This window comes from Mytilus californianus, unplaced genomic scaffold (genome assembly GCF_021869535.1).
Source record: "Mytilus californianus isolate M0D057914Y unplaced genomic scaffold, xbMytCali1.0.p SCAF_7, whole genome shotgun sequence".
NCBI lineage: Eukaryota > Metazoa > Mollusca > Bivalvia > Mytilida > Mytilidae > Mytilus > Mytilus californianus.
The window spans coordinates 61,212,287-61,224,928 of NW_026262723.1; the positions used below are offsets into that span (position 1 = coordinate 61,212,287).

At 34.9% G+C, this 12,642-nt stretch overlaps 1 protein-coding gene across 1 annotated transcript in view; it reads left to right on the top strand.

The window, feature by feature from the left end:
* LOC127709813 (tether containing UBX domain for GLUT4-like) overlaps positions 1-12,427 on the top strand; it is a 71,785-nt gene extending 59,358 nt beyond the window's left edge. Inside the window, exons 15-18 of the mRNA XM_052215469.1 lie at positions 4,698-4,749; positions 7,379-7,457; positions 8,733-8,884; positions 12,121-12,427. Of these exons, the coding sequence (XP_052071429.1) occupies positions 4,698-4,749; positions 7,379-7,457; positions 8,733-8,884; positions 12,121-12,131 (294 nt within the window). The 3' untranslated portion in view covers positions 12,132-12,427. The remainder of the gene's footprint in view (positions 1-4,697; positions 4,750-7,378; positions 7,458-8,732; positions 8,885-12,120) is intronic.
* The last annotated feature ends 215 nt before the right edge of the window (positions 12,428-12,642 follow it).

The following is a 12,642-nucleotide window of genomic DNA, read 5'->3' on the forward strand; positions in this document are numbered from 1 at the left end:
GTTTCTAATATCTTGTAAATGGTTGAGATCCCCACCCCTAAACCATATATATTCTGGTTTGTCATGGTAAAGCACATCAAATATTATACAGGGTTAGTCCCCAGGGGTCACCCCCACCCCCTGCCATTTAAGAAAGTTCTAATATCTTGTAAGTGGTCAAGATCCCCACCCCTTAACCATATATATTCTGGTTTGTCATGGTAAGATGGTTTGAATGATATACAGGGTTAGTCCCCAGGGGTCATCCCGACCCCCTGCCATTTGAGAAAGTTTCTCATATCTTGTAAATGGTCGAGATCCCCACCCCTAAACCATATATATTCTGGTTTGTCATGATAAAGCACATCAAATGAAAAACAGGGTTAGTCCACAGGGGTCACCCCCACCCCCTGCCATTTAAGAAAGTTTTAATATCTTGTAAGTGGTCAAGATCCCCACCCCTAAACCATATATATTCTGGTTTGTCATGCTAAGATGGTTTGAATGATATACAGGCTTAGTCCCCAGGGGTCATCCCGACCCCCTGCCATTTGAGAAAGTTCTAATATCTTGTAAATGGTCGAGATCCCCACCCCTAAACCATATATATTCCTATTTGTCATGTCTCGAACATTTGAAGGACGTATACGGTCAGTCCCTAGGGGTTCCCCCCACCCCCAATGTTCTAATATCTTGTAAATGGTTGAGATCCCCACCCCTAAACCATATATATTCCTGTTCGTCATGTAATGAACATTTGAATGACGTATAGGGCCAGTCCCCAGGGGTTCCTCCCCAACCCCAATGTTCTAGTATCTTGTAAATGGTCGAGATCCCCACCCCTAAACCATATATATTCTGGTTTGTCATGCCAAGATGATTTGAATGATATACAAGGCTAGTCCCCAGGCATCACTAATGCATATAACTTTACTGGACCAAACCAAATTTTCACTGGACGTTGCCCAATGTCAGGCGACCCTGGGAATTACGAATTATGGGAGCTTCGTTTGGGAGACTTCGTAACAGCATCCTGTTACAATCATTTCTTGTTATTATTATTCTTCTTCTTCTTCTTCTTCCGCCGCTTTTAAATTTGAACTTGTCCGCACCCGTTCTCCAAAACTGCTTGTCAGATTAACTTAGGGTTTTACAATATGTTAGACTAACATGTCTAGTGGTGCAATCAGGGTTTTGTTTGTGCAATGGGGTTTATAAAGGGGTACTTTGAGGGGCAAAAAGAAAAGAGGGTTTTACTATAAAACCCTATGGGATTACTTTTTTTAAATTTTCAAATGATCATAAATTGAAAACCGTTTGTGATAGACACAATGTTTTTAATTTAAAATGTTCTAAATGAATAAGCCCATTAAATGAAATACAGGGTTAGTCCCCAGGGGTCATCCCCACCCCCTGCCATTTAAGAAAGTTCTAATATCTTGTAAGTGGTCAAGATCCCTACCCCTAAACCATATATATTCTGGTTTGTCATGCTAAGATGGTTTGAATGATATACAGGGTTAGTGCCCAAGGGTCATCCCGACCCCCTGCCATTTGAGAAAGGTCCAATATCTTGTAAATGGTAGAGATCCCCACCCCTAAACCATATATATTCTGGTTTGTCATGATAAAGCACATCAAATAAAATACAGGGTTAGTCCCCAGGGGTCATCCCCACCCCCTGCCAATTAAGAAAGTTCTTATATCTTGTAAGTGGTCAAGATCCCCACCCCTAAACCATATATATTCTGGTTTGTCATGCTATGATGGTTTGAATGATATACAGGGTTAGTCCCAAGGGGTCAGTCCGACCCTCTGCCATTTAAGAAAGGTCCAATATCTTGTAAATGGTAGAGATCCCCACCCCTAAACCATATACATTCTGGTTTGTCATGATAAAGCACATCAAATGAAATACAGGGTTAGTCCCCAGGGGTCATCCCCACCCCCTGCCATTTAAGAAAGTTCTAATATCTTGTAAGTGGTCAAGATCCCCAACCCTAAACCATATATATTCTGGTTTGTCATGCTTAGATGGTTTGAATGATATACAGGGTTAGTCCCCAGGGGTCATCCCGACCCCCTGCCATTTGAGAAAGGTCCAATATCTTGTAAATGGTAGAGATCCCCACCCCTAAACCATATATATTCTGGTTTGTCATGATAAAGCACATCAAATGAAATACAGGGTTAGTCCCCAGGGGTCACCCCCACCCCCTGCCATTTGAAGAAAGTTCTAATATCTTGTAAGTGGTCAAGATCCCCACCCCTAAACCATATATATTCTGGTTTGTCATGCTAAGATGGTTTGAATGATATACAGGGTTAGTGCCCAAGGGTCATCCCGACCCCCTGCCATTTGAGAAAGGTCCAATATCTTGTAAATGGTAGAGATCCCCACCCCTAAACCATATATATTCTGGTTTGTCATGATAAAGCACATCAAATAAAATACAGGGTTAGTCCCCAGGGGTCATCCCCACCCCCTGCCAATTAAGAAAGTTCTTATATCTTGTAAGTGGTCAAGATCCCCACCCCTAAACCATATATATTCTGGTTTGTCATGCTATGATGGTTTGAATGATATACAGGGTTAGTCCCAAGGGGTCAGCCCGACCCTCTGCCATTTAAGAAAGGTCCAATATCTTGTAAATGGTAGAGATCCCCACCCCTAAACCATATACATTCTGGTTTGTCATGATAAAGCACATCAAATGAAATACAGGGTTAGTCCCCAGGGGTCATCCCCACCCCCTGCCATTTAAGAAAGTTCTAATATCTTGTAAGTGGTCAAGATCCCCAACCCTAAACCATATATATTCTGGTTTGTCATGCTTAGATGGTTTGAATGATATACAGGGTTAGTCCCCAGGGGTCATCCCGACCCCCTGCCATTTGAGAAAGGTCCAATATCTTGTAAATGGTAGAGATCCCCACCCCTAAACCATATATATTCTGGTTTGTCATGATAAAGCACATCAAATGAAATACAGGGTTAGTCCCCAGGGGTCACCCCCACCCCCTGCCATTTGAAGAAAGTTCTAATATCTTGTAAGTGGTCAAGATCCCTACCCTAAACCATATATATTCTGGTTTGTCATACAAAGATGGTTTGAATGATATACAGGGTTAGTACCCGGGGGTCATCCCGACCCCCTGCCATTTGAGAAAGTTCTTATATCTTGTAAATGCTTGAGATCCCCACCCCTAAACCATATATATTCTGGTTTGTCATGATAAAGCACATCAAATAAAATACAGGGTTAGTCCCCAGGGGTCACCCCCACCCCCTGCCATTTAAGAAAGTTATAATATCTTGTAAGTGGTCAAGATCCCCACCCCTAAACCATATATATTCTGGTTTGTCATGTGAAGATGGTTTGAATGACATACAGGGCTAGTCCCCAGGGGTCATCCCGACCCCCCTGCCATTTGAGAAAGTTCTTATATCTTGTAAATGCTTGAGATCCCCACCCCTAAACCATATATATTCTGGTTTGTCATGATAAAGCACATCAAATAAAATACAGGGTTAGTCCCCAGGGGTCACCCCCACCCCCTGCCATTTAAGAAAGTTATAATATCTTGTAAGTGGTCAAGATCCCCACCCCTAAACCATATATATTCTGGTTTGTCATGCCAAGATGATTTGAATGATATACAGGGTTAGTCCCCAGGCATCATTAATGCATATAACTTTACCAGACCAAACCAATTTTCACTGGACTTTGCTCAATGTCAGGCGACCCTGGGAATTACGAATTATGGGAGCTTCGTTTGGGAGACTTCGTAACAGCATCCTGTTACAATCATTTCTTGTCGTATTTGCATCTTGTAATTTAAACTGCTTAACTGAACACTTGTCAACACCGAATACAGAACTCTTTTTAAGTCCCTACTCTGAATGTGTATTGCGAAAAAATCTGTCAAAAACAATCTATACTAATCAGAAAATTATTGTCTTTGTCACATATGTCCAGTGTTTTCACAGATTTCATATTTTGAAATTGATTTCCCAAGATGAAATACAAGTTTTGCATTTCAAATATTTTTTATGGAACTCTATCTTGTTGTTTTACTGTACTTTTGACACAGGAAATAGCCATATCCATACATCAAAATATGATTCCTCTCATTACTGTTTTTCTTTTCTATTCAAATGTCAAACCTGACAAAACCAAAAAAAAAACCTGTCAAAAACGATCAAATTCTTCAGTCCCAAAAGTGTTGGTTTAGACAGGTTTCACTGTACAATAACATTTTTTTACTTCCAGTCTAGCTGCTATATAAAAATAGCATAGAGCATATGTTTTGAGGAAAATATATAGAGATTTGTATTTCTTGTAATTGTCTTACTTCTTAAATCTTAATCAATAAATGATTCTAAACAAACCAAATATTTATATTCAAATCCAAGGAAGCAGATAATGTAAAAAAAATTATTTTACACCAGAGTTTTGTGGAAAAACGTGAATTTATGCTCTCTCAAATTGATTGCGATAATGACTTACTTAAGCTTCTAAATTACTATTCAGGCTTACTCCACCAATGAAAAATGACTCCAATGATAGCAGCGATAGCTGAAAGTGACCTTCAACACCAACAAACAAACCAAAATCTTTTATTTATATCCATATCAAATGTATCTTTTTTTACAATTTCTTGGGTGTTAGTAAAATGAGGACTACTAAAACCTTTTGATTGTTTTTATTATTCAGGCCAAGTTAGCTCCAGCTTGTGTTGTTTACTTTGGAGTAGAGGAAAACAAAGGTAGGAAACTTATTTGCATTGAAATATAAATTTTAATAATAATTCAGGATTTTTATTGTACAATTACTAATTGGTAGATAAGTGTTAAACATGTGTCAAATGCTCATGGAACAGGTGAATGCACACGAAGAAGCCATATGTCTCCCTGCTTCAATGGTAACTAATGTTTGCACCAGACAATGAACAAAATATATTGATTTTAAGTACATGGATACATTGTAAAAGCGTTAAAGCCCGAACCTTTCCAGGGCTATCTTCTACATGTTCAACATGGTTTGATTTGTTTGCATAAACAGTTTTTCCTTTGAAATAACATTTGACCAGTTTACAAAGTCAGTACTTTCATAATGTTTCTTAAGAAATAAATTGTATAAATCTTGAATTTCTTTACTTCTGAATGAAAAATTGATGTTTCATTAACTTGGCAAAATTTTTTAAAAAAATGACAAAAAGGGACTGTTTCAAACACTTGGGCAACTAGATATCCCTTTTGGCAGTCAGGAAAAGCAAATTGAACAGACGGGAAAGCAACCTCTTACCCCTAGTCGGCAAGTGGCGTGAGCCCTCTGTTGTACAAAAATTAAAACCAATGAGTTTCCAAGGACTGTACTTTTTATGCTTTGTTGACATTTTTCTGGCATTCATGTCTTATAAAAATGCATCTACTATTTACTTGGTACTGTCACAATATGAGGTAAATTGTTTTTATTATCACAAAATTATTAGCTGTAAAAATGGCAAGGCACCAAGATAAGCTAAAGGGCTTCAAATGAAAATGGACTAGCTGGATTCTGCGATGAATGGTGTCATGTTGATTAAACATCCATGCATGTCATTTTAAGGTCAAGATACAGTAAATGGACTATGTCACAGATTTTGCTTAAATTTTGCATACAACTTTGTCTAATAATAAATCTGTTACCTAATGGGTAGTGAAAAACGTCAAAAATTGAAGTTTTACGGCTTGCAACGCAATGATGTTACAATTATTTTGATGTTTAGTGGTATTTTTTCACATAGAACACCACTTTGAATGATGTGTACTGTAAAAAACGAAGTCGGTGACCCTATCATTATTTTACATCTTTAAAACGGAAATTTATGTATCAACAACATATAGTTTTTTAAGAAAAATCTAGTATTAGAAATTGGAGATTTGATGATTAAAGGTAAATTTTAAAGAAAAATTAATGCCAGTTTTATGTGCTTTCTTTACAAATGTTCACCTATTTTGAAAGAATTCAATCAGTAATATTTCTGATAATAAAAGATATAAATACATTATATTTTCGATTTTCAGTTATGGTTCAAAGAGCCAGAGATGTATGCAAAATTTTAGCAAAATCTGTGACATAGCCCATTTACTATTCCTTGACCTTAAACCGAATGTTCGGGGCCTCGGTGGCCTAGTGGTCTAAGTAGTTACTACTGTAATCACTAGCCAGTCAACACTGAGGTGAGTTCATACCCCGCTCATGCAGGTGCACTCGACTCCAATCTTAATTGACTAGGATTGTCAGTTTTCCTATCGAAGGTCGTGGTTTTCTCGGGGCACTCCGGCTTCCTCCACCAATAAAAACTTGCCGCCACGAAATATCCCAAAAGCGGTGCTTAAAAGTGACGTTAAAACACCATCAAATCAAATCAAATAAACCGAATGTTATGGGCCTCTCACTCGGTAATACTTTAGTGACTTTGATTTTTTTACTTTGAAGTTTAAGCTTTTCATTCAGTTGCAAGTAGTACACGGGCCCTATTTCTTAGTCATGCTTTCAAACTTTAAAATGTTGAGACATATTTGGTATATAATACATAATATGTCAAGTTTCCTGATTTGTTATCCTTATGATAAACATGATAGAACATTGATATTTGGGAAAACTGTTGTATGAGAGTCAATTTCAGAATGATTGTTAGTCATAACTCTAGTCTCCAAAAAAATTGTAGTAATAACATTGTCCAGTCCTTAGTTCTTATACGCCCGTTTACGGGACGTATTATGGTATACCGTTGTCTGTCTGTTCGTCCGTCTGTCCGTCCGTCTGTCGGACATTAACTCAAAAACGCTTTAACCAATTTGCATAAAACTTTGGTGAATTGTTTTTTTACATTTTCATAAATTTCTAATATGACATTGAGAATTAATTGAACTTTAAATGTTTATAGTCTGACAACAGATTTACTAAGTATTGCGCAACAGCACAGTGTATTGCACAACAGCAAGAAATCTTTAATTGAATATAAATTCAATTCATATAACCAATTTCAAGTTCTTTGACTACATTTATTCAGAAACCTATAATATGTCAAATATTTAATACAATCCAAATTCAGACCTGTATCAAGCTTGAATATTGTGTCCATTTTTGCCCCAACTGTTCAGGGTTGGACCTCTGCGGGGGTATCCAGCTGCGCTCAGCAAAGCAGTTTATTTTTTATCAAGTAAGTTAGAGAAGTATTTGGTAATTGAAATCCATCCTCATATACATTGAATACTATGACACACCATCAATTATTGTTTTTAATTCTATTGCAAAGCAGGTGAGGCCCTTTCCTACATAACAGTTTTATTTTAAGTTGAAAAGTCTTGAAATATAATGCATTTGTACATAAAAGTTTATTTATTTAGTTTCAGAGCATTATCTCAGCCGAGCTGTGTTAAAAGAAGTAGGATCCAGAATTAAGGCTGATGAAGTAGTCAGTAAATGGTAAATTAACTTGTCAAGTTTAGAAATAAAAAGAAAACAAATAATTCAGTTGACATTTTAACAGTAATGAAGTCTGTTAGTGTAGTATCGAAAAAATGAATAGATATTACTATTAGTTAATAAATGAAATGTACAGATAGTTTTATAATAAAATGTGGAATAGAGCATTTTTATACCTATACCCACGGAATCCATGAAAATATCCCACAAATAATTAATCCACAATAACAATTATTCTCTCTAGTTTAGTTTGGTAATGCAATTCTTTTTATCAGTTATAACCAAAACTAAAATAAACACTTGAAAATTTGAATAAAAAATTGTTAACAAAACTTTTTTATGCCCCCGCCGTAGCGGTGGGGGCATTAAGTTTTACCCTTGTCCGTCTGTACGTCCGTCCGTACATCCCAAATTTGGTTTCCGTTCTCTAACTTGAGTTTGCCTCAACCAAATGTTATAAAACTTATACACAATGCTTATTACCACTAAACACAGATCAAGTTTGAATTTTGGTGGCGTCACTTAAACCGTTCTAGAGTTATGCCCCTTTATAAATGGAAAAATTGCAAAATTTTTAGTTTTCGTTCTCTAACTTAAGTTTGCCTCAACCAAATGTTATAAAACTTATACACAATACTTATTACCACTAAACACAGATCAAGTTTGAATTTTGGTGGCGTCACTTTAACCGTTCTAGAGTTATGCCCCTTTATAAATGGAAAAATTGCAAAATTTTTATTTTCTTCTAAATATCAAGTAATTTTTAAAATTGGAGTTATCTTCCTTTGTCCATGATTATAGTTGAATCAACTACAATCAATGCTTTGTACAATGCAATGTTTAATTTTGACTTCCACTGATAAAACACAGATCAAGTTGAATTTGGGTAGTGTCACTTTAACCATTATTGAGTTATGCCCCTTTATAAATCGAAAGATTGCAAAATTTTTAGTTTCCATTCTGTAACTTAAGTTTGCCCCAACCAAACGTTATGAAACCTATACAAAGTACAAATTTTTTGTTTTCGTTTTCTGACTTTAGTTTGCCTCAACTAAACGTTATGATACTTACACACAATGCTTATTACCACAAAACTCAGATCAAGTTCAAATTTGGGTAGTGTCACTTTTACCATTCTTCAGTTATGTCCCTTTAAAACTATATGATATGCAAGCGGGGGCATCATCTGTGTCCACATGTGGATACTATCCACATTTATTTATAAAAATTTACATGTTCTTTTAATTAAAATTCAATTGTTGTTCTTGTTGTCAGTTTTCCAAAGGAAGATACTCCTGGGGATGAAAATACACCAACAACTAGTGGATCAAGTTCACAGCCAAACAAAAGAAGTGCTGGAGATAGACCTAGACAACCCAGAGATACAACAGAACAGAAACCAGGTGTACCAAAATGGTTTAAAGTTGGTAGGTAGTTATTATTTGCATCTAGTAAAAACACAAGAATCAACCTTTAGATTAAAGGTATTTTTTCGCATATCACTCACTTACTCCAGTATGGCTGTATTTATTTTCTCATTGTAGGGATTGATAAAAGGAAGCTCCCTTTAGATTTTTTCCATTTTTAGGTTTTTCGCTCTATAGTAAGAGGACTTTTATTGTCAGATTTATGTAAATTGTTCACATGTTGTACCATAAATTGAGTTTGCGTGGATTGATTTACTGAAATCTTTTAATAATGGTTGAAATTGATGAATAATGCATTCAATTAAAAAAATTCTAATATGTCATTCCAGAGTTACTGGACTTTTGAACATCATATAAATAAAAAAAAAATTTAAATGTCATGCACTAGAACTAGTATGCTTGGATCAAATTACCACAAAACCAACACTGCTGTTGTGACTGGTGAATGTAGACTCTCTTTTAATTTTATAAATTTTTATATGACCAAAAAATTTTGCTGCCTTATACAGTAGACTCCAACTAATCAGATATCGGATAAACAAATATATCGGCTATTGTAATATTATTTCAAAACACCAAACCCTTCCCTATACCTTTAATGTTAATTTTATCGTATAATTGAATATTGGATTAAAGAACATATCGGCAAATAAGATAAGAATATTCAGGAAATTTTGTTCAAAACCATGCACAATCGGATATTTTCAATGTTTTTCTGACAGGAAATGGACCCGTAAGTTACGCAATTACAATCTTGCAGACAAGAAAATTTTGTTTTTAATTAATAAAAGGAACTATTTCTTAATAAAGTGTTGTCTTTATTCATTGTCTTCCTTTGTAATGCGAATTAGATGCCCTTAAAATTCAAATTGTTTGAATTTATTTATAAGATATATGGTACAAGAGAAATACATTGGGAGAATTTTGATAAAACTCTAAGTGCTCACAGAATCAGAAATATAATTAAGACTGAATGTACCTCCTTCTTAATAATTTATTGCAATATACATATAAATCCCTAGTGCCAAGAGAAGTCTGACTTTTGTCAGTTATAATTTTGTAACGTGTAGGTTTGACCACATGTCAAGGATGCCATTTTCTTTTGTTTACAGAATGTGAGGAAGCCTCTAGAACCATGACCAAAACATGAACAGTCTTCAGAAAAATTTAACTTGATGCAATAAATTTGATTATTCAAAGAAATAAAATATATAACAAACTCGATTTCAGTTTAGAGACAGATCATGCTATAATCTATTTATAGCCCGATTGGCTTATCTGTGATTTTACCACATACAAATGTAAATATGGATATTACTTCGTATATAAAACAAATAAAGACACATACTATGGATGGTAGATATTTATACACATAAATATTTCAGGACATTTGATTTATTTTAATAAATATAGGATTTAAAAACTGAAAAACAAAAATATGAGCATTACATAACCAGCTGATAAAATTTTTACACAAACATCGGAGTGATGAATAGCAGTGGTCAGGGCTAGTTACATCTCAGGATTAGGTCAACTCATTATTGCAGAGTATTCAATGAATATACATTTATTGTCTAATTGAATATATCGAATAATGGGATATTTTTTGCTGACATTTTGGATATCCGATTTGCCGGAGTCTACTGTAATGATATGGCAATGTCGTTGTTGTCCGAAGACATTTGGTTTCCAGATAATAACTTAAGTATGAATTTTATGGATCTCTATGAAATTGTACCACAAGGTTCCATACCACAAAAGGAAAGTTGGGTTGATGTTTTTCGGGGTTATTGTCCAAACTGTTTAGGAATTAGGGGCCAAAAAGGGGCAATAACAAGCATTTTTCTTGTTTCAGGACAATAACTTGTGTATAAGTGTTTGGATCTCTATGAAATTGTACCAAAATGTTCCATACCACAAAAGAAAGATTGGGATTGATTTTGGGGGTTATTGTCCTAACTATTTAGGAATTAAGGGGCCAAAAACAAGCATTTTTCTTGATTCAGGACAAAAACTTGTGAATAAGTGTATGGATCTCTATAAAATTGTACCACAAGGTTCCATACCTCAAAAGGAAGGTTGGGATTAATTTTGGGGGTTATGGCCCAAACCATTTAGAAAGGATTGACAAGGATTTTCTGGTTTCCAGACAATAACTTGAGTATAAGTTTATGGATCTCTATGAAAATGTACCACAAGGTTCCATAACAAAAAAAGGAAGGTTGGGGTTGATTTTGGGGGTTATGGCCCTAACTATTTAGGAATTAGGGACCAAAAAGTGGCAAAAAAAAGAATTTCTAATACTTTGTATAAATTGCTTATTTCTTGACCAATTTCATTGGGGTTAATTCAAAATCTTGAATTCTTAGGGTTCTTTAATATGCTGAATCTTACTGTGTATTTAGATTTTGGATTTTGGGACTGGTTTCAAAATAGGTCCAAAGGGTCCAAAATTAAACTTAGTTTTATTTTAACAAAAATTAAATTCTTGGGGTTCTTTGATATGTTGAATCTAAACATGTATTTAGATTTTTGATTTTTTTGCCCAGATTTCAAGTTGTTTCAAAATGGGGTCCAAAGGGTCCAAAATTAAACTTGATTGATTTCATCAAAAATTGAATTCTTGGGGTTCTTTGATATGCTTAATCTAACCATGTACTTAGATTTTGGATATTGGACCTTAATAGGTAAATGTCTAATTTCAAATTTTTAAGTTCTTAGACCACATTCATTCTGTGTCAGGACCTATGCTCAATTTTTTGCTGTGTCAAATATTTAATCACAATCCAAATTCGGAGCCATATAAAGCTTGAATATTGTGTCCATATTTGCCCCAACTGTTCAGGGTTCAACCTCTGCAGTCATATCAAGCTGTGCCTTGCAGAGCATTTTGTTTTAGTTTGTAATTCCAGAGTTATGGGACTTTTGACAGTCATATTTGACGTAATATATGCCTTAGGGTATCCTCATGCAAGTTTTCTACTGGGACAATCTATTTCGTCTAATTAAATTCCTTTTAAATATCCCATTTTATTCAGGCAACAATTTCAAGATGCACAATAAGGATGTATCATGCTCTCTTAACGCAGCTACTTATTTTTGTGTTCAAATTACACAAACTGTTAGTAGAATTCAACATTTACTTCATATCTGTGAAATGTTGTGAATTTATTTAATTTTTTATTTATTTGTTAGTTGGAATAATAATAATAAGGTATTGTTCATTATTTTTACAGGTAAAAAATGAACCTAGTGAAAAAATTTGTTTATGAGGCTGAAGACAACTTGTTTAAAAGAGGTCCTTGTTATGGATTAAACCTCACAGAAAACGGACAGTTAGGGATATGAAGAAGCAAAACAATATACAGTTATCCAACATATAATGTGATGTCGGCTTGTGAATTTAAGCTTTGTAGATTTTTGCCAAGCAAGTTGTTAAACCAATTCAGAACACTTCTAGACTGCATGAACATTAAGTTTGCAATTCAACAAGACAATTGTTATGGAAATCTTGTTACTAAATAAATTAAGTAATTGTTATAAGACTTTAAATCTACTGCCATTTGTTTCAAGTTGGGTTCCAGATAGGGAAGTTGTCTAGGGAGACAATCATCAGAAAAGCTGATTCCATTAGGCAATTTTCTGTTGGTTCAAACAGTTATATGTTGAGGTCTGAGTCACATCTATAAGATATTGCTGAAACCACAGCTGAAAAGTTTAAAGTGAATGCTTTGCCATGTTTTCAAATCTGTAAAAGT